This window comes from Eleginops maclovinus, chromosome 6, assembly GCF_036324505.1.
Source record: "Eleginops maclovinus isolate JMC-PN-2008 ecotype Puerto Natales chromosome 6, JC_Emac_rtc_rv5, whole genome shotgun sequence".
Lineage (NCBI taxonomy): Eukaryota > Metazoa > Chordata > Actinopteri > Perciformes > Eleginopidae > Eleginops > Eleginops maclovinus.
The window spans coordinates 7115523-7136901 of NC_086354.1; the positions used below are offsets into that span (position 1 = coordinate 7115523).

The window sequence follows — 21379 nt, forward strand, 5'->3', positions numbered from 1 at the left end:
GATCCTGGAGTTGTAGCAGACGATTTGCTCTCGTTTAATTAGCTCTGTGGAAATGCTTTCATTCAGTGTTTAAACATGATATAGCGATTTAATCTGTTTTCTTCCCTTCCTGATCTTGCATCTGCTGTGCTTGTTCCTGAGGTGGGTACTTCTTCTGTGTAATTGGCTGCTGAGCGTGAGAGTGTGTACTGTATACATGTGTTTGTGTGTAGCAGGTGTGCTCTCTACCTCTTATTACTTTGGCTGGCAATTTGGTGGGGCAAGCATTTTGGATGTGTCTAAGCTAAGGAGAATGTGTGACACACTGCATATTCTAATCATTTTTCACTTCTATATTAGGTTACAAATGTGGTTTATCTCCTAGACTGTCCTGGAAATGGTCAGCAGTTTTTTTTTTGTTGTTTTGCTTGTTTGTTCATTTTGCTAGCCATGGTTAGTGATGTGCAAAACTGAACGAACAAGTTTTTTTTAAACAAATCTGTCTGAGCGTCAGTTTAAGCCCATCTAACTGCCAAGTAATCATGAATCCACTTCATAATATCCAACTAGAGAAACATACCAATATGTTGCATTTTAATAATCTAAACGCGAACAGGATGACTGGTGCATTGACGAGGAGTTTTATGTAGTCAGCCTAATAGAGGGTTTTCATTGCACAGTGTCACGGCGAACCTAATGCCATATTTTGCAAAACACTATCAAAATTTAAAGGGTTTGAACATTTTGTTATATTTGCCTATATCAACTCACAGGATCTGATACTGTGAAAATCAGTTTGCACATAACTACAGTAAATTTAATGCCACATTTATAAATCAAGCCTTTTTTGCTTTAACTGAGATAAAGGTTTAAAGTAGCAAAAATACCAGATTTAATAATCTGTGCATTGATTTTGTTAATGCCTGTGTGATTTTCTGTGTTTAAATTGTAACTAAATCAGCTCTTAGTCACTGAAAGATAACAGCAGACGGCATTTGTCCTGAGAAAGGGCTCCGGTCAATGACTGATTGAATTAGCCGGTCAGCATTGTTTAAAAGATGATGTATAAGGCAAGACACTCTGACAGTCCCTTAGAGGATGACTGTTTGGGCCTTTCCCCTTCTGCATGTAAATAGTTTGATTTATCACATCAAGTCTGTTTAGGAAATGATCACCTCGATATTTTCCATTATCCACATGGTGGTAGTGTTCTACAGCCAGCCAAGTACATGCAAAAATGTCCTGTTCCATGTGCATTTCTGTATCTGCTGAGTGAATATGTTATTTTGTAAAGTATCAGTACAAGTGAACCTAAAAATAACCCAATACTGAACAGATCAAAGAAATGTCAACTTGGCTTTTATAGAAAGATTTAATCCAGAATTGAGAACAGGGTATTTACTGTATGTACATGCAACACAATAAGAATGTAAAATATAAGTACTCCTGTGTCGATGCTACACCATTTTGTAACTTTTTTGGAGCAACATTATATATATATTATAACTAGCATAAAATACATTTAGTGGGCAAGTTACAACATTCCATTTCACACAGCCTAAAACCATCTGATAGAAAAAAACCCTTGTGAGTGCAGGCTCATGTTTATTATTCATCAAGCCTTTTACCTTGACTTTACGAGCAAAAAAAGGTTATTTCACACAGGAAGTTCTTGATAAATACATGACAACATCTGACATCTATATTTGAAATCCCATGTGTTCCTTAGTCCTCTTTAGGTATTACATAACAATGTTTTTTTATGCCTTGTGGTGAAATTGAGTGTAACAGTACTGCTGTATTTTCCCTGTCATGCAACGACAGCCGTAATGAAGCTGAACCTGACTTCTGTGTGTGACTAGTACGTTTCATTATTTGTCGCTGGTGGGTGGCTTATCACGGGACAGAAAGGCGAACTGTTGTTGGAGATGATGTTGAAATAGTAAATTACTCATCTCCTGTTAGCAAGAAAGTGGCAAAAAATAGCTTTGGTCATGCATAGTCGTGGATTAAGCGATTGAATATGTGCAAAGATTAGAAAGGAGGTGCATTCAGGCAGATGTTGAAATTGGCAACTAAGTGACCGAAATAATGCATTATTCACATCATCCACCCTTGTCGTGGTTTGTTTTGGTCCTTTAAAGAATCCATCACATTATTTTGTACATGTGGAAATACTACCGCCTCCTTTGGAAGTGGCATCCAGGGCATGGATATCAAGTAAACAGTAAATAACTATCAACATAAGGGAGAGGCTCATGGATATTTCATCACTGCGCAACTGTAACTGCAAGCCATTTCCAGTATGTATGTACATTATTGATGGCAATGCACATCATTTTGAAAGCATCGTATGGTACATAGGAGGAAAATACCATAAGCAACAACATCAAAAGTTCTCCGGTCATAGATGAGTACAAGTTCCCCACTGACATTTTTTTTGGTACAGTTATTGGATGATTTACGGTTTGCCTCATGCAATGGTTGTTAGGGGAAAAAAACATACTGTATATTAAGCAACTGAAATATACAGTTTCCCTTATTTAGAAATGAAGTTGTACTACAATCCTTTGTTATTCCCATGTTTCGCTAATCAAACAGATCATTTTCGAGCCATGAATTATGCATTTGGCCTATAGCTAAGGCATCGCAGCTGTGTCTGGAGCTTTGGTCCTGCTTCACATATCCCATTTTATCCGTAGGTCTTTTTTCCCTGTCGCCTGCTTGTTTTCATCACTAGCATCTGAGGCAGTGAGTCCCCACTGACTTAGCGTGTAACATAGAATATCATCGGCGTAACAGCTGAACTTCATTATATGACAAGCCGATTAAGTAACGTGTTGGTGACAAATGATTGTCTGACCTGCTGGTATGTACAAGTATGATTCATGTTTAAAGGACATTGATGTGATAATACGTACAAAATGTAAGTTTGCAAGCAAAAGTGCAGACAAAGAAATCCTCTCTAGTGACTTAAAGGTTGCAACGACACAACGAGATGTACGATATTTAGCAAGTAGCCTGGATTCTTTTTTTTTGCTTAAGTTACCATATCGAATTTTACATTTTTACCATTCAGTTGCTTTTTTCTCTGTGCTGTCAGTCTGTGAATACAAAAAAAAAATACAATCATTCCACCAGTCATCACGCCCTCCCCCCAGGATCCTGCTCCTGGAAGTCCCATGGGCAAACATCCGCCACCTGGGCCCCGCTGATGATCGCAGGTTTACTCAAAGAGCTCTCTTTCTTCTTCTCTGGTGATTTTCTAGTCTGAGCAAAGCTGCTGAGTGAGGGCTCGATCTCCCTTGAGAAACCCTCCGCCCTCCTGATCTCCATCAACTCTGGGTCCCTTGTAGAACTCCTCCGCCGCTCAGAAACCGGACCGCCGCACTCCGATGACTGGCTAACGCGTCTTCTCTCCGACGCTGGTTTGCTGGAGGAGCTCCGACGTTCTCTGCTTTTTTCCCTTGCCTTCTCCTTATCGGCTTTGTGGTTGGATGAGCAGGAGCCTTTCCGCTTCTTTTTATGTGTGCTGGGGCTGTTGCAGGACTTCTCCTGCTTAGGTGAAGGTGGGCTGTTGAAGTCCCAAGGGCAGATCTCTACCATCATAGTTGGAGGCTGCAAAAGGCTACCCGTGGACTTGGAGTGGTCTGAGTGGAGCCCCTTGGGTTTCCCATCAGTGGGCGTGACGCTTTTCTTGCGTGTGATCCTGTCTGGGGAGAGGGAATCTGAATCTCCTCCCATTATGGGCTGCTCATTGAACTCCCAGGGACAGACGTCAGGCTTTAGAGGGAGAGGTGACCTGGGTGGTCGCATTTTCCGAGTGTCCCTGCCTTCATCCCTTTCTCCTCCTTTATCTTTGGAGCGTCTTCGGTTAGAAGGGGAATACCCTACTTTCTGCCTCTGATTGGACCGGCTACCTTTGCTGATCCCAGAGCTGCTGCTGCTGCCTCTACGGCCTGTGGTGGTCTCGGGAGCAATGGAAACATGCTTTTGGGTCTTCGCTTCAGTGGGAGTCTGAGCCTCTTCTGAATCCCAGGGACAAACCTCAGACACGTCGTAGAGGTTCCTACCAGTCTCGGAGCAAATTGACGGCTGGCTGCCACTCACCTGTTAAATAAAATATTCAACAATTCATGAAAATATTGACAAATGTTCAAAAGCTCAAGCTGATGTTTTCAGAAACTTAACTCAACACCCAATTGCTTGACTATAACCAATTTGTTCAAGTAGTATTTTTTGAAGACTCATCTATAAAGAGTTGTGTACAGTGCCTGCATGTGATGTCATACATCGCTCCAGTCTTCTTCTGAAGGGAAGTCTTTTCTTGATGGTGTACCAGCTTGTTGTTATATTACATTATGTTTAACTTAGAGCTGCTGTTAAAATGTATACATTGACAATGGATCAAATAACCATGTGCTATGTGAAGTAGGTCACTCGTGGTGAGAAACTCATAGAATGATCCCCTAGATACACAGAAGTTTTAGCTTCTTTTAACTCATAGTTTTGGTTTAAATGCCTCCAACTTTGGTGACTTAGTTCAGTCTCACTCATCATCAGCGTTGTTTTCAGAAACTTGCAACTGTTTTCAGTAATCTGATGAGCAGACTGCACATTAACCCAGCGCTAAACATCGGGACAAATTATCAAACTGCTGAACATAAAGGAGCATTTAGATTCCAAAAGGTCAGATATTTGTAAGTAAATATTGGACTTGCATGAACTCAATAAATGCTAATGTTGCTCTGATTCTGCGAAGTGTAAAAAGGCATCTGATTACTAAGAAAGAAACCTTCGACAAATAACATTGTTGTGCTGTGTTTGAGGTTCTCTGTCCTCTAAGACCATACTGACATTTCTGGAAAAAGCTAGTAAGTGAAGGGAAAGACTGAATTTTTACTCAAAAGACAATCATCTAAAAAGTACCTGTTGTTTCATGATGCCCATCTTCAGGGGCGACTTGGAGTACTCCACTGACTGGCTGATGATCATCTTGGGGTAATGCTCAGGGGTCTCATCCACCTCAGACAACATCCTGTCCTCCTGCCCCTTTAGACCCTTCTTACTGGCGTCCTCCACGCTTTGCGTCTTGTTGGTCAGCCCTGGCATCTTTTCCTTGGCGCTGGCAATCACACTCAGAGACTTCTGCATGATGGAGGTCCGCAGGTGGACCGGTTTCTTCTCGTGGGTCAAGTTGTGGACGCTGGCTGATTTCCAGCACAGTGGAACGGACTCGGTGGACTCGGCTGGATCCAGTCTTGGTGGTGTCATGGACGGTTCGAGCTGCTTTTTAGTATGTTTACGGCCAATCAGGGAACCCAGTAGAGATCCTTCCCCACCAATTCCAACAGGAGTCATTTTGTCTCCTGCTATCGAGCCAGTTTGGCTTACGGTTTCTTCATCCTGGTCACAAACATGGTCGTAGCTGTGGGACTTCTTCAAGCCAATGGCTTTGTTTTTCACAGAATCATCCCGAGGTTTGCCTGAGGGAAGGGTAAAAAAATAAAATGGCATCAAAGTTGGAAGATTAAGTGATTCATGTATGAAGAAAAGCCCTGTGAAATCTGTGACCTTGGATTGATCAAACACATTTAGTTTGAGAAAGTTCCCTGGCTAAACACAGAGGAGGAAAACCTAAGACCATCAGGGGTTCCGTTGATAATATCTTCGTTTTGACCATTGAAAAACTTTTATGTTTTGTATTATTATTTGGATAGAGCAAAAAGATTTAAGGTAAAACTAAATAATATATATTTATAAAACATATACAAATAATAATAATAATAATATTAAAATGTTATTCAGTGTCTGTTTGACACTATGGAAACAATCTTAAAAATGAGGCACACACAATTTAACTTTACTGGTTAAATTAGGGTTAGGGTTAGGGTTAGTGTTTACGGCCTAAACACTGGTATTGTGAGAACACTGGTGTTCACAAGTAGCCACATGTATAAATGAAACCACCAATGTTGGGTGAATTTAATTTGGCTGCTTCAGTTTCATGGAACGGAATAAAACTTACCGTGGTGACTTGGTTCGAATGGGTTTCTCCTCAAGGTGCTGCGGTTACTACCGTGTTCACTGCCATCCTCGCGACTGCACTGCCGGTGTATATGCATGGTCTCTGGGATTTCTGTGATCCGCTTCATCAGGGTGCGACCTAGACCTTTCTTGGAGTTGCGCTTCTTCTGGAGGTGAGGGTTGTTGGCGAGCATCTTCTTACATTTGTAGACTTCCAGCTGTGCATAAAGCTTTTTCAGCTCATCCTGAAAAAGGAAAGGGACTGTAAATATTGGGCATCTTTTTCATAATTACATTTCTACAGTTGGATTGGTACGAACAACAAATGGTACTTCACCCGTATATCCTCCGGGTCCAAGCTGTGCTCACTCCAGGCTGAGGTGATGCTGTTGTTGAGGTAAGAGCCAGACCTTCCCATGTCCAGCTCTTCCTCGTAAGCCTCGGTGGCTATATCATCCCTGGCCTGAGTCCCTTTGGACAGGAACTAAGACAGATGGAGAGCAGGGTTAAATAATGGCATCAGTAAGCCAGCTGGAAGGGTGAAAGAAAGTGTCAATTGGAAATGAAGTTTCTGATGATATTACTCTGTCCTATATTAAACCACTGATAAGATTTAGTGTATAGCAAAATCAAAATATAAGGGGTCGTTGGAGGTGGGCTGAGTTGAACAAGGTTTTCCTGTAGCTAAATATTTATTGATATGGATGTGACATAATAAAAGTTACTTTACTGCCCACAATAGAGAGAGAACATGAATATAGACACAAATTACAGTTAATATCCAACAGGCAGTATAAGAAAAATAATCTGTTTTTTTTTAAAATATAGCATCTGGAAACGTTCTTGTAGAAAAGCAAATATACTAGTAAGAGCCTGAAGATTAACATAATGTCCCCTTTAACTGAAGTTGACCTCCATCTGTTGACTGTTGGAGTCAACAAGGATTTCCCTTTTTTATGATCTAAAAGAATTTACAATAAAAGCTGAGACTATTATGTTGCGTTTTTGTATTTAATCCAACACGCTTTTGCTAATTGTGTATTAATTCAAATGTATTCAGCTCAGTTTTTGCTGGCCCCAATATCCTTCTTACTTGGGCTTTACTGTATGTGGAGAAACAAGGTGAGGTTGCAATTTTTACAAACATCTAGAAGAGAAGAACATGTTCTGTTTGTTCTGACTATTCATGGAAAAGTGTTTCATCTTGAATAAATAACAAATCTGTCAATACAGAGATACCAAATAGTTAGCCCAGATTCAGGAACAGACGCCTGTGTGAGAATAACACCCTCCACTGTGCTTAATTATCCCAGCATACTCAACTGCCTTGCACTTCTGAAGTGCCTAATCAAGAAAGAATGAAGGAACATAGAGCGCTGATGGTGTGTGGCATTCCTTGCACAGCAGGAGAATTAAATGTTTTCCATCAGACTTGAGAGATTGAACATAAAGACACTCGCGGGAGTGCTCAGCTAAATTTCAGTAACCACTAACGCAGTTGGAATGAGTTTAAGGTAATGGTAGCAAATGTCCCTCTGTGCATCTGTGTGTGTTTCTAGATGGCTAATATCAAATGATCCAGAGATGATTAATGGACTGTTGTGCTACATTACAGCCATAGAGGAAAACTCTCTGTACTCAATGTCACCAACCACCATTACAATTTCCAAATAACGCTCTTTTAAGAAAATAAGGATTTCATGCATGCAGTACTTTTAAGCTATATCCGTCAGATAAATGTGGTGAATTAAAAAGTAAAATATACACTTAAGTAAAGCATGTACCTCAAACTATTACTGCTTACTCAGTTACTTTAAACCACTGACTGACATCCCAGTTACCTAATCACTGACACTGTTCATGGAGTGTTACCTTCGGTACGAGCAGAAGGCCCAGAGACACAGTCACAGTAAGATGAGTGTGAGCGAAAACCAACATGAGCATCCAGTCAGGGTGAAGCCCAGGCACCAGAGTGAACCTGCAGAACAAACAAAACAACAGTTGAACAGTGTACTTGGTTTGTCTGTTATATAAGCTCCGACAGAAACACAGACCTTTAAATCAGCCTTAGAGCTTTATTCTGTCTCCTGGTTTACCACACTGTACAAGCATTCCTGACTGGGACTTCCAAAAGCAAAACCATCACAGGCCACAGTGTGGATAAACTGTGAGACATTCACACGTTTGTAGCTACACTGATCAACCTGAAGAAAACTTTAAAGCTGTATTTGATTAACTTTGTTAGTTTGACCATCCAGCATTTAGCCTCTTGGTTGAAATGTGGACAGTTTATACATTATATTTTGAAATGTAAACATAAGGAACAAGCTGCAAGCTCCTGGTCCATAGTGTTCCCAATGCGGAAGTTCCTAAAACCTGCAATATTTAAACAGCCAGCAGGGGGCATCTCGACTGCTAAACTAAAGTCTATGAGTATACTGCTGGAATTCTCACTTGATTTATTCCGGCAGAAAACATTTCACTAATTGGTTAAAGGTCTCAACTGATAGATTTAAGTAATTTTCAAAAAAATCTTATTTAAAGCAAAACAGACAATAAAGCAGTGTTTGCTTTAGGGTGCAGCTTCATTGTGATTAACACGGCGCTATCACAGTGTTGTCCTGGTTTGAGTGTTCGTGTTTTCATCTAAGCCTTTGCAGTGTGTCTTCAGTACGAAAGTTAATTGCAACGTGTCTGTGTCATTTCTTATTTAGTGTCTGGTTGTATTTATCTTCAACCTCTTGTGTTGCTTCTCGTTGGCCATACCCAAAAAGCCGAGCTTGAATTTAAAAATACTTCTACCTCCTTCTGCATCTCTCAGTATGGGGATGGAGAATGTAACATTCTACATAGTTTAAGAATGATTTACAGCTGGTCCACATATTAATTCACAATATCTGGTTTGGTAGTATGTCAAATTTATCCCAAGACCACAAAATCTGCCAACATTTCACATACAGTATTTGTCTTTTGTGTTTTGTTAGCCTTGGCTACAACCATGTGGACCTTTGACTGTTGTATAACATGTTAATATACAGTACCTGCACTCTGTAAAGGGAACATCTAATTTGAATAGTACCCATACATAGTCTTGTTTGAACATCCTCTCAAATAGTATCCTAACCAACTTCCTACACCCAAATGCAGACTTTTTGCAGAAACTAGACTGCTGTGATTTTGCACAACTCGGTGCCCTTCACTGGCTGACTGATGGCTTTTAAATTGATTTAACTGCTGGTATTTTAAAGCTTGACATGGTCCTTCTTATATTTGTAGTTTGTTTACCCCTTATCAGTATGCTAGCTGACTGAAATCCTCTGTTAGGATGCCCTTGAGCAAGGCACCGGACACATCATTTCCCACAAAGAAATTCTCTGCCGATTCTGTCCCCTCTGACTAAATTCGGACATGTGCATGGTATATGTCAAAGCTCACAGCATCACATTTGGTAGCTTTTAGCTCCATGCCATTATCCCCATCAGTATGAAGTCATATATTACATTCCTTTCCCAAGCACCAAACACTCAAATTATTTCAGGGTATTGGGAATAGTAGCCAAAATCCTACAAATTGCCATATTTGGCACCAATTTTTCCACAACCAATCAAATTCAGACAGCATGAAGGACAGCCCGATGCATTGTAAGACATAATCAAGGTGAGAGCTGTGTGTTTTGTCCAAAGTATGTGAAAAGGTTCCCATGTGTGCCTGATAGTGGATTGCTCATTGTTTGTCAGAGATCCACCAAGGTGGCTTAGAGGTTGTTGGTCCTTTATCAACATTCGCGAAAAAGAAACTATTCAGGATCATTATTCACGTTAGATAGACACATAATGTGTTTTTTTTTCACCAACCCTATCCCACCACACACACACACACACACACACACACACACACACACACACACACACACACACACACACACACACACACACACACACACACACACACACACACACACACACACACACACACACACACACACACACACACACACACACACACACACACACACACAAACAAAGTCCAGCCTTATCTCCAGGCTCTTGTTTTATTCCTCAGCAAGGGAGAACAGCGTGATTTATAACAGCTTCACACCACTGATGAAGGTGTACCCATAGGACTTTGCAGTTTCTCAACAGATTAAAATGATGTGATATTTTCCTTTCTGTCCAGCCGAGCACAATAGGCCGCTGCTCAAATGAAAGAATATTCAATCACCAACAGTTTTATCGGAGAGAGTGTAAGAAATGGATTTTTTTGCACTCGGCTCCTGAAGGCGCGGTATAAAAAAACATCTGACCAGTCAATGTGTTGTTTGCTTTAGCAGACTTGTAAAAATGTGTAATACCACGATTATTTGAACAGTTCTGGCTTTTTCAAGATGGATAATCAAAACACAGTCACATAAAAAAAACATTTTCACTGTGAATAAGCTCCTAAGAGGCAAAAAGGAAGACATATAAGTGAGTCAGAATTCACCAAGCCGAATCTGATTTGTTTGTTCAATATCATTTGCAAGGTCGGATAATAGTTTTTCCTCAAGCAGTTACTGCCTTATATGTATTACTACTCCACAAAATTGCAATACGAATTATATTGTATCATACTGAAAATATGTATTATATCTCAATAAACCTTTACACCCCGGAAACTGATTTCACACAGCATAATCATAAAAAGGCTGCCGGAAGTTTGGAAAATCACATTTATCAAACCAGCCTCCCGTCTCCTTTGTAAAGCATTGGACAAAGTGTGTCTTCAAATGTGTGATGAGTGCATCAAAGGCAGTAAATGCTTAATTGAGTTACTGTAAGATGTGACAGTAGTAGGGAGTAGGGGACAAGGAAGATCTGAGTTGTGTTCCTATTCTTTATCATGAGTTTTGCATATATGCATTAGCTACCAGTTTCGAATTACCCATTAAGCAAACATGTAGCAGTAAAGTTTTGCAGGCATAAGTCCAGTTTTTGGTTTGGATGCCTAAAATAAGGTCTGTAGTTACACAACCGTAAGAGATTTTTACGGTTAGCTATATCAACAAAACATATGTCATTAAAAACCCCATTATTTATGCTCTGACTTCTAAGTGTCTAAATGAGAATTCTAAAAGTCATCAAGCCAAACATGAGCCTGCCTTTAGCTTAGCATTGTGATGTGCGGCCATGCAAATGTGAGTTTATAGTCAAACGTTAGCTAGTTAGTTCTGCCGATTGCCTTTAAGCTTCAAAAACCATAACGGTGGTGTTAATATGTGGAGGTTATCCTGCTGATCAAAATGTGGTGTATCACCAATGTGTTTGCCACAGATTTATTTTTGGCAAAATCCCCAAATCGAAAAATGTCATCGTGCTTTGTAGAGGGAGCCTTTGCGATGGTAACTTCTGGGTCTTTCAGCTTTTTTTCCCGAAAGTTTCCAAATTGAACCCACATTAATAATCACTTTGAGCCATGATGTTGTCCAATCAATAACTTGGGCAGGTAGCATACAGAAGTTGACTAGATTTATTGCGGCTTATGGGCTGGAGCTTCAAATGATACTCATGACCACAGGGATTGTGAACAAAAAACAGTGTTCCCTTTAAAGCCAGAACGATGATAAAAGCTAGCTTACAACACAAAGATAACATAGTCCAGGAAAATGTATGACCCAACATCACTTCAAGGTGCTGGTAATCTTAATTAATTTAGATTAACCAAGGTATTTAGTACATAAAAAATCCCTAAAACTGTGTAACATTACTTGCCACCGGTGACAGGGCAGCTAGAGTTTATTTTGGGCTATGGCTCAGTAGATATTTGCTGTGTTTGCGTGGGGATGACATTTTTTTATTCACCTCCTTTTAACTAGCTTTCCCAGGCGTTCTGCTGACACTGTTCGTTTCTCTGATGAAGGAGGGGTGGGGACTCTTTGCTTTTCATCTGACATGTTCAGCACTTGTAATGCCTGCTCTAACGTGCAAATATCTCCATGATTACGATTAAACAACATCTGCAAGGAGGGGTGAAGTCATTTAAGCCCCTTGCCGTTGTTCACGGATATTTCCTCAATATTGTCACAGAAATGTTCAAAAAAATGAGGGCGATTTTTCCAGTGTTGGCTTTGCTTTTTGTCACTTCTCTAGATCTTCCCATTTCCCCTTTTCTCTCTTTGGTCAGCGTATGTTAGCACATGTCTTTCTCCAACCAAGTTTCTCACCCACCTGATGATGTGGAAGATGGCTGATATGAGGAGCTCATTGTAGATGGCCACAGCCATGTACCGTGGCTCGTGGAAAGCCGATGGTACCGTGCGCACTGCATAGCAGAGGTACACCCCCCACAGCAGGAATAGGAACTCCGCTAGGACACAAAAGAAAACAACAAAAAAGGTCATGTTAGAGGACTGATTCCAAGTCTTTAAATATTAATTTTCTCCAAATTAGGTTTAGTTTATTGAAGTAAGTCTGGATACCCTTCAAGCTGTGGCAAGCCTTTATAATCCTGAAAGAACTGTAGGCTTTATTTTAATACAAAATGCCTTTGTTGACTTTGGAAACTTTTGTCTCTTTTCAAAGTACCAATTTAATCTAAAAATAATAGTTCAAATTCTTGGGAAGCACACTCATTTTCTTTCTTTCTGAGGGTCTAGAACAGCGATACCACTCTCATGTCTCTGAGTTTAATACAAAGCCACAGCTTGGAGGCGATTAGCTTGGCCTAGCATAAAGGCAGGAAACAGCTAGCCATGCTGTCACTAAAGTATCAAAATATGCCCTCCAGCACCTTTTAAGCTGCATTAATTAAAAAACGGTATCTCCTTTGTTTAATTCATAAAGAAACAGAAAGAGAAGTTGTGGTATTAGCACGGTTAAGCCATCCATAAATTGCTTTTAGTATATAGCGCTCAAATGGCACCATTGTATAAGTGACAAGGATGCCCTTCTTCTGTTAGTGTATGGATTTATTTTAAACTAGTGGAGAAAATAGTTAAGGGTTTATATTTTATTTACTTTGTCAACTTAGAAATTAGATATTGCCTCATTTGCCTGTATTTAAATGAAATTTCAGAAACTTGATGAATGAAAGGACCTAGTTTTATTATATGTATATGCTAATTTTTTTACCCTATTCGGATCGAGTATCTGTCTTCAAATAAATGTTTTCTTGTACTCTGACCCAAAAAACTCCACTCTATTCAGATGTTACTGTTACGTGCCGTGTGTGTGTGTGTGTGTGTGTGTGTGTGTGTGTGTGTGTGTGTGTGTGTGTGTGTGTGTGTGTGTGTGTGTGTGTGTGTGTGTGTGTGTGTGTGTCTTTCTCCCTCTCTTTTTTTCACCCTGATTGTCTCCCTTCAGGTGCGGCCTCTCTACCAGATGATCCCAATCCCGGATCAAGGCCTCCATAAAAGGGCTGAGAAAAGCTGCAGCAGCTTTCTTCTGTTCTGTCTGCCTGGATGTCAGTTGGCTGGTGCGTTTCTGTGTGAGACGTGTAAATAGCCTTTCTTAAGTATAGAGAATGTGCCCCATTGTGCCTTTTTGTATTGTTCACTGGTCCTGCTTTCTTTCTGAAGAAAGTTGTCTTTGAAGTTGTCTTTGAATTGGTAGTGACGTTATTGTTTAACAACTCAGGTTTCTCAAATAGTTTTTTCCCCTGGGTGTTTAATTATTTTATTCCCCCCTGTTCCCTACATTAATCTAAGATAATCACCAGCTCTGCACACTTTTCGTTTGAGCATTGATTGAGTCTGTTTTATTTGCATCTTAAGCACTGTTGGTCTTACTTGCTGTGGAAAACCCGCAAAATATTAACTGTCTTGTGGCAGCGGGTTGTGGTTAGGGCGCCGGCTGCTGGAGTGGTAGGAGTGGCTCAGCCGGAGGCCAGACAGCTGATCGGGATCAGGTAATCAGGCACTGATTAAAGTCATGGTCGTAACCTGGTTCTGTTCTGTTGCAGTAGACGGGGGGCCTGAGTGAGGACTGTTTCCCCTCGCCCGCAGGACGAGAGCCACTACCATTGCGAAAGTACTGTTCTGTAATAAAGATTTCATGGTGTTTCAAAGTACCGAGTGCCATCATTGGGAACGTAGGTGTGAGCCCGACCGCTCACATGTCTCAATTTACATCCTTTTGTACTTACATGTTCATTGCAGTGCACTGAGAACCTTTATGGTACATTCAAAATGGGGAAAAAAGTTGAGTCTGGAGCAATGGACACTTCCGCATTAAACAGTTGCAATCTGAGCTACGTTATGGAAGTTGCCCAAAGAGTGACTTTTGTAGTTGCTCAGGTAAACAGAGCACTATCCGGATTGAAACACAGATACTGTTGAACTACACTGAAATACTTTTATTCAGCTCACACCGAATGAAACACAGAAGAAAGAATCCTCTTCCCTTTGTTCTGACAATAATGTATTTAAAATTCAGCCAAAGTTTCCTGTATTTTAACAGTTTTAAAGGCATGTGTTACCTCGACAGTGTATCACCTTCCTGCTATCACCTAATCTCACGAAGGTCACACAGCCCAACTGCAATTTACAGGGAGGACATTTTTAAAGAGGTAGCTGTCTTCACCGTTATCAACATATTCCAGAAGGTACCATAGCCTACAACATGTGAACAGAATGCTCATTATCATCTTGTCAATGAATGACAACAGAACTGCAAAAATCAATAATAATTTATAACATTGTGTTAAAGAGGTTGCTGAATTCTGGAGGTGTGAAATTATGTGTTGAGCAACCCAAGACTTAATCTTGTATTGGCTGCTCTCTGCTCTCTGCAAAAACTACAATGTTTTCTTTGGCAAATGGAAAAAAATATGTTCACTTATTATACACTCCATACAATAATTCCGAGTGACCGAGTCAGAAGTTTTACTCTATATGAGTGTTATGTTTGCAGAGAGTTAGCACCACTGTGCCAAGGTCTGTGTTGGCATATGAGTCCATAAAGTCTTTACAGGGATTAAAGTACATTAATATTCATGAGTTGGCCCAGTCCATAAATCATCACTAATTAGTTGGTACTTAGCCTATGAGTCGGGATGCACAGTGAGCTGCTTGCGAGAGGAAAAGGATAACAATTCCGACTAATGCAGATTAATTGCTTATTCAAATGAATTGCTTATTGTTGGCGTTATCAATACTGCTCCGTTTTGCTCTGCATTTCAACACAAAATAGGTTTCTTAGTTATTCATTTATAGACTGACATTTGTTCGTTTGTCAGCATTATAACGAACAAGTGTTAACACAAAAAAATAAATTACATTCATTTCCACAAGCGTGTCAAGCATTGTTGAAAATCCTCCAGAGCAGCATCGCAGGGTGCTTCCTGTCCTTCAGCTTTTTTCTCACTGGCTGCCACAAATACCAGCAGGGATCCCTCATTTCCTGTCTTGTCTTAAAACACAAATACACACCAACATACAACTCGTATTAAAACCCAAACTGAAGGATTGTTGTCCGTTTAAAATATTATGTTTCTGTCATGACACACACATCACTTATTCTGAAGACTCTGTCATGTCTCCAGCATGTCCTTAGCTGTCCTCCCTTCACAAGCTCCCTCTTCTTCTTCTCTTCCTCTAACCCCCCCCACTCTCTGCCTCATTTCACACATCCCTCCAAGCGTCATACTTCACAGGCTCCTCTCTTCTTATTCCCTGCCACCTCCATCCCCCTCCCGCTCTGTGTCGGCCTGTCTATCACTTTTCAGAGGCAGACCAAGCTTCTCTAAGGGATCCATCCTTTTGCCTCTTTCCAAACAGGATTAGTCTCCCCTGCTGTCAGACTGGCCTCAGTGAGGTGCCCATCACTGCCTCCTGCTTGGAGAGTCTGTCATTAAGGAAGCTACTGTAATGCACACACAAGGCCCTCTGGGTACTCACCGGATACATGAGGGGAGAAGCTGCTACTTCTAACCAATTCAACCACTTTTCAGGCTTGCTAGCGTGACAGTGTTGTAGATTCATTACATTCATACATTTTAAGGACTTACAGAAATGAATAGTCGTTATGAAAGGGGGAGGATTTTTTTTTCCCCTTTTTTTCTTTTGAGGTTGGTAGAATAATACAATAGTTGCATTCAAATTCAGTTTCAAAAATGCCTTTGTGTGTGCCATGGACCTAACTGCGAGGTTGACAATATGCATGGTTATGTATCACAGCTGTAATTTACAACTGAGGAAACCCTAATGCAGTGTACACACGGTTCCGTTGCGTTGACACTTGCCGGCGGACGTGTCTGGCGCTTGGGGTTAAAGCGACCAACAACCAATCACATTACTCTCCTGCCCCGGACACACATACACGCAGTTTGATTGGCTAGCGCTTGTACTGGCACTTTTTCATGTGCGGGATTAGATTGGCTGGCGCTTCCGTCGACGCTTGAAAAGTTGGAACTTTTCTCAACTCCAACCACGAGCAACGGAGCCAAAGCGAAGCAACGGAACCACAATGCAGTTCGGCAATGCTTGGCATCACCCCATTCAAAGTGAATGGGAAGGTGCGTCAAGTGTCAACGCAACAGAACCGTGTGGACCGGCCGTAACCCTAGCTGAACATTAGCAGTTTAGCTAGGTATGTAAATAGTTTCTAAACTATAGATGAATGTGAATCAAAAGAATGTCAAATGTAGTATGGCACAACACAAGCCATCCCTAGATTTCTTTTAATATGTTTTCATAATAGCACATTATACCATTGTATTACCTCTACAAAGAAGGTAAAGTTTATGGTTTGGTTTCTGTTAGCAGGGTTACAAAAAAACTGCTGGCCCAACCTTTTTTAAACTAGGCAGAAAGAGCATGGGCCAAGAAAGAACCAATTTCAATTTATGAATGGAGGCAAATCCCGAGGCAGACATATGCATTATGTTTCACTTTTGTTGACATTGGAATAATTAGAAACAGCTGGTAATGTCGTGTTTAAACACTATTTGTAGCTACCATTTTGTTTCCACATTACGCTTTGAAGCTCATGGACATACCGGAGTCCGAAGAATGACTTTCGACCTGGGAAATGGTAGCATCTGAGGAGCATGTGAATGCTTCATTGGCCTTGGCACACTTAGAGAGATTAATAATCATGATCTGGGTTTTTGTGTTTCATGATTCCAATTTTATCTTGAAATGTTTTTTCTCTTTGGTCGTCTTTGTTTCACCCCCTCCCCCCTGGTTCTTTCCACCTGTGTCTGATCTCCTCGCTGCCCTTGTGTCTTTTCCAGTCCCCCTTCAGCTGTGTCTTGTCACTGCAATAAGTCCTGTCTCTATATATGACTGTCATTGTATCCCTGTGGATGTTCATGCCGTCATTGCCTTCCTCAGTTTTATTCAGATTTCTGTGACTGGAATTTTCCTCATGTCGTACTGGTTGGTCCCTGCTTTTGTTTGCTGCTTTCTTTTTGTTTAACCATGCCTGTTCTTTAAGTTTTGTGTTTTTTGGTACCAGCTGTAATTTAAATAAGCTCGCTTTTAGTTCTTCATTCTTGCTTCCCTTCTTTTGTACTGCATTTGGGTCCTGATTGCCTTACCCAGTGGCATTGTTCAGTAAACTTAGATAGACATGCTCTCTAGGAAGAGTTTGACGTACTTATGGTAAAAGACTTTACTTGGCGTCACCTCTCCCTCTGTGGAGGTGTTCTGCTTTAGTGCTGGTTGCAGCCCAAGACTCTTGCTCTTTGCTGTTTATCTGAGCATCCAATTGTTAACTCAATGCACAGCGGTATACGCTTGAAGTGTTTGTGGCTAAACCTTTCAGACAAAATGGGGAATCAAACAATGGACACCACCATCAAAATTCACAACTGCACCCTCAAGTGCTCCTTTGGGTGCATGCCACTGAATAACCACTTCTATTCCAGAACAATCATATCTCTTGGCGAGTGGGGCGGCATGTTTTGGAGCATTTTATTCCTCGCTTTAAGAGGTGACTCTATTTATCTCCAACAAGGAACCCGCCGAAGCAAAGAAGTTTATCACACTTGCACAAGATTTACCGGCAAATACCTGTTTATTCCTGTCCGACGTGATTTGCCACTTTGTCACTTTGTGCTTAAGGCTCGCTGGAAATCTCAAGATGAAGTTAAACGACTTCCAGGCTCAATCACTGAATTAAAGACGGCATTTGGAGCAGTTTGTAAGAAATTTAACTCTTCAGACTATTCAATGCCATGTTCAAACAACATTTTTAAAAGGGCTTTCTAGAAAAAAGAAAGGGAAATTATTGGTTTTGCGCCAAGGCGTTATTTTTTACCGCCTGTCCTTTAAGTCCGTTCTGAACTGAGAAAATATGAAAATGATGAAATTGATATTTAAAGAGAGATGGGATGACATCCAGGAAAGGGCTTCAGGTTGAATAGGTAAAATGGTAAAAACAATGTTGATAACTTGATGGACGTTTCTATTAGTTCCACAATAATAATCAGATCTGTGTTGAGCATTGAGCTATTTAATGAACTATTCGTTCCAATAGACATTGAAATCACAACATTTATGTACATCATAATTTGTTTCCGATGCACTTTTTGCTACTATGTGTGCATCAACTTTCTCTAGTTCGCCAAACCTAAAAACTATTTTGCAGACTTTGCAGAGTTTTCAACACAATACAAAAGAGAACTCATCAAATTGACTTGATGAAACACAACTAATGAGTCATTTGGTTGAGAAAAAGTGTGTTGGAAAAGCAAAAGATTTAAAGCATGACACCTAAAATCTTTAGAGTCAGTAGAGTTATGAGGCAACTTACCCCCGATGCATTTTAAAACTAAACTTAAGTCTTACCCAAGCGGGCTGCCCTCAAGCCGAAGCAATACGCCCAAAAGCTCCTTAAAGTAAGTGGCAAGTGGGACCAAACATTTAATACATGTAAGTACCAAGACCCCAGGAAGTGAGCTTGGTGTTGCAGCACATTTTCAGCGTACAAAACTTGTAGTAGTCACGTGACGTCATTGCGCCCCAAAAATATGTTTTCTCATAGACTTACATTGGGTAAAAGGCTTTGGTAAATGATCGTGTACATTTGATCAACTAAATCAACTGCAAACACATGAGTAGCCCTTAATTAGATCCTAGAAGTTGTAAAATGTACTTAAAGTTGAATCCATAGTCGCTCTCAATTTATTTGACTGAGCTGAGATCGGTCGTTATAGAGTGGCCTGAGGGCGGGGCTTAGGCTGAACGCAAGTGAATGTGTTCTATGGCCCCAGATCCTGATATCTCTGTCCTTGAGTTGCTCCATTTTTGACTTCATGTGCCAATGAGCAACATTCATAGGAAGAAAGGGGACCCCGCTTCCAACGCTGTAGCCAGTTCTCTTAATACATAAAGAACTCTTGCTTACCGACAGCCATCATGTAGTCCCATCGATCCAGCAGACACATACTGAACTGCAGGCCTTCTGGGGTGAGGCCGGCGGCGATCAGAGCCAGGCTAACTTCGGGGTTCTGGCACACGGCGGACGTCCAGGCCACCAGGAACCAGAGCACTACCAGCAGGATCACTATCAGCAGCCGCAGCACCCGCCAGCTGGTCATGTAGGGCGTCCTCTGGGCCGTGTGGGACAGGAACACTTTCAGAACCCTGAGGAGGTGAAGAAGAAGAGGAGAACTTTGTAGACTGCTGGGGGAAATTGTGATGAGAAGTATAAGTGAGTCACAGATTCTCTCCCTGCAATTTACATCTCACGCCCCCGGCTATTACTCTTTCCAGCATGTCCACTTGAATTAAATGTTCAGGGAGAACTCAGTTCATTCATGTTCGTTAATTTATCTTGTTTCATCTCTTTTGTGGAGAGAAGATATCAACGGAGGGCAGGAATTTGTCTTGGTGGAGATCAAGGTTATAGATTCTTAGTTTTAACTTTGAAATTTAGGTAACACTTTCAATGATACCTGTGTTTATAAAGCAGTATTAAGACACTTTGAATGTGCTATTATCTACTACTTATTCCATAAGATTTAAAATGCTTTATAACAATGATCATCAAGTATAATTATACTTCATAATTATGTTACAAATGTTTCTTTAAGTGGTTTCTTCTCTAAGTAAAAAGATTAGTTGTTTACCATCCTTACATAGATTTAATGATATGTCCTCGGTTTACTAAGAGCAAACTATCACTTAGCATCAATTATAATCCCATTATAATGCATTATAACATAAATTATTATGTATTACATTTTAAAAACCTACAACTAACTATGACATTCCAATACATTATGATCCTCACTTTATACTTGGGCTTATAAGTCATTATAAAATGCGTCATGATTATTGATATAAGGAATAATTCGCTTTACGCTTGCTTTTAAATGTATTTAACCGGTGCAGATTCTAATGCTTTATAGACATGAGCATCATAGAAAGGCTTTCCCAGTTTCATCAGGGTGCCAATTTTTTTGTTTTATCATCTCAGAGATGGTTTAACAAATGCTATTTGAACAAACATTCAAATGAATACTGCATGCAGACTGAGTCAGTATTTGCACAGTATCTCCACTGCATGCACAAAATACAACAGTAAAGGGGATTAAAAATGCAGCACATCAGCCAGAATAGTTTTAAAGTGATCTGATGCCGGATAAGGAAAGCTTTCTGGGGACAATCCCAGCATGTTTGTATAAATACCAGCATCCAGGCATAAACAGTCACTTCTGTTTTTATCTTCTCTGCGCTGCACCGATCTGCTCTCTCTTCGACAAGACTGTGACAAATCTATCTTATCTCTGATATATTCAGCAGGACCAGGCTGTAAGAGCTTGGCCCCGGGGCACACTTCACACGTAGCGAGCCCGGGAAAAAATCTAATTGGTAATTTTACCAAGGGAACACTCTAGCCGGCCTTTGGCCTCCTTCTACCATATCGGCAACACTCGCCCGGAGCTGGAGAGCAAGAAGTGAGTGTGTACGAATAGATACTTCAGTAGGAAGCACAGAGAGGAATTCAAATGTGCTTATGGACATCGTGCACATCTGTGTGAGTGCAGACTGAGAGGAGGCTGAATTATTGAAACTGATAAAGGCTAACTCATAGGGCACGTTAATATCAGGAGTGGAGAGGAGATGAGGACAGAAAGGAAAGGAGATGATGTGAGAAGGCCAGATGAGGAAAGAAAAGGAGATAGGACGAGAAGAAAAAGATAGGAGATGAGGCGAGGAAAGGAGATTAGATGAGGCAGGGAAAGGAGATGAGGAAAGGAGAGAAGATGGCGAGGAGAGGTTATAGGAAGAGAGGAGTTGAGGATAGAAAAACAAGACTTTAGGAAAAGAAGAAAGGAGAGTGGATGAGGGAAGGAGAGGAAAGAGGAAAGGAGAGGATATGAGGTGAGAAGGTTGAGTAGGTGAGGGAAGGAAAGGAAGGGCAAGGAAAATAGAGGAGGTGGGAAAGGG

The 21379-nt window shown here is 40.8% G+C and overlaps 1 protein-coding gene across 1 annotated transcript in view; it reads right to left on the reverse strand.

The window, feature by feature from the left end:
• Nucleotides 1-1362: 1362 nt before the first annotated feature.
• LOC134866253 (metabotropic glycine receptor-like) overlaps nt 1363-21379 on the reverse strand; it is a 63209-nt gene continuing 43192 nt past the window's right edge. The window contains 7 exon segments of the mRNA XM_063886328.1: nt 1363-4089; nt 4909-5465; nt 6008-6251; nt 6344-6490; nt 7879-7984; nt 12210-12348; nt 19332-19570. Of these exon segments, the coding sequence (XP_063742398.1) occupies nt 3124-4089; nt 4909-5465; nt 6008-6251; nt 6344-6490; nt 7879-7984; nt 12210-12348; nt 19332-19570 (2398 nt within the window). The 3' untranslated portion in view covers nt 1363-3123.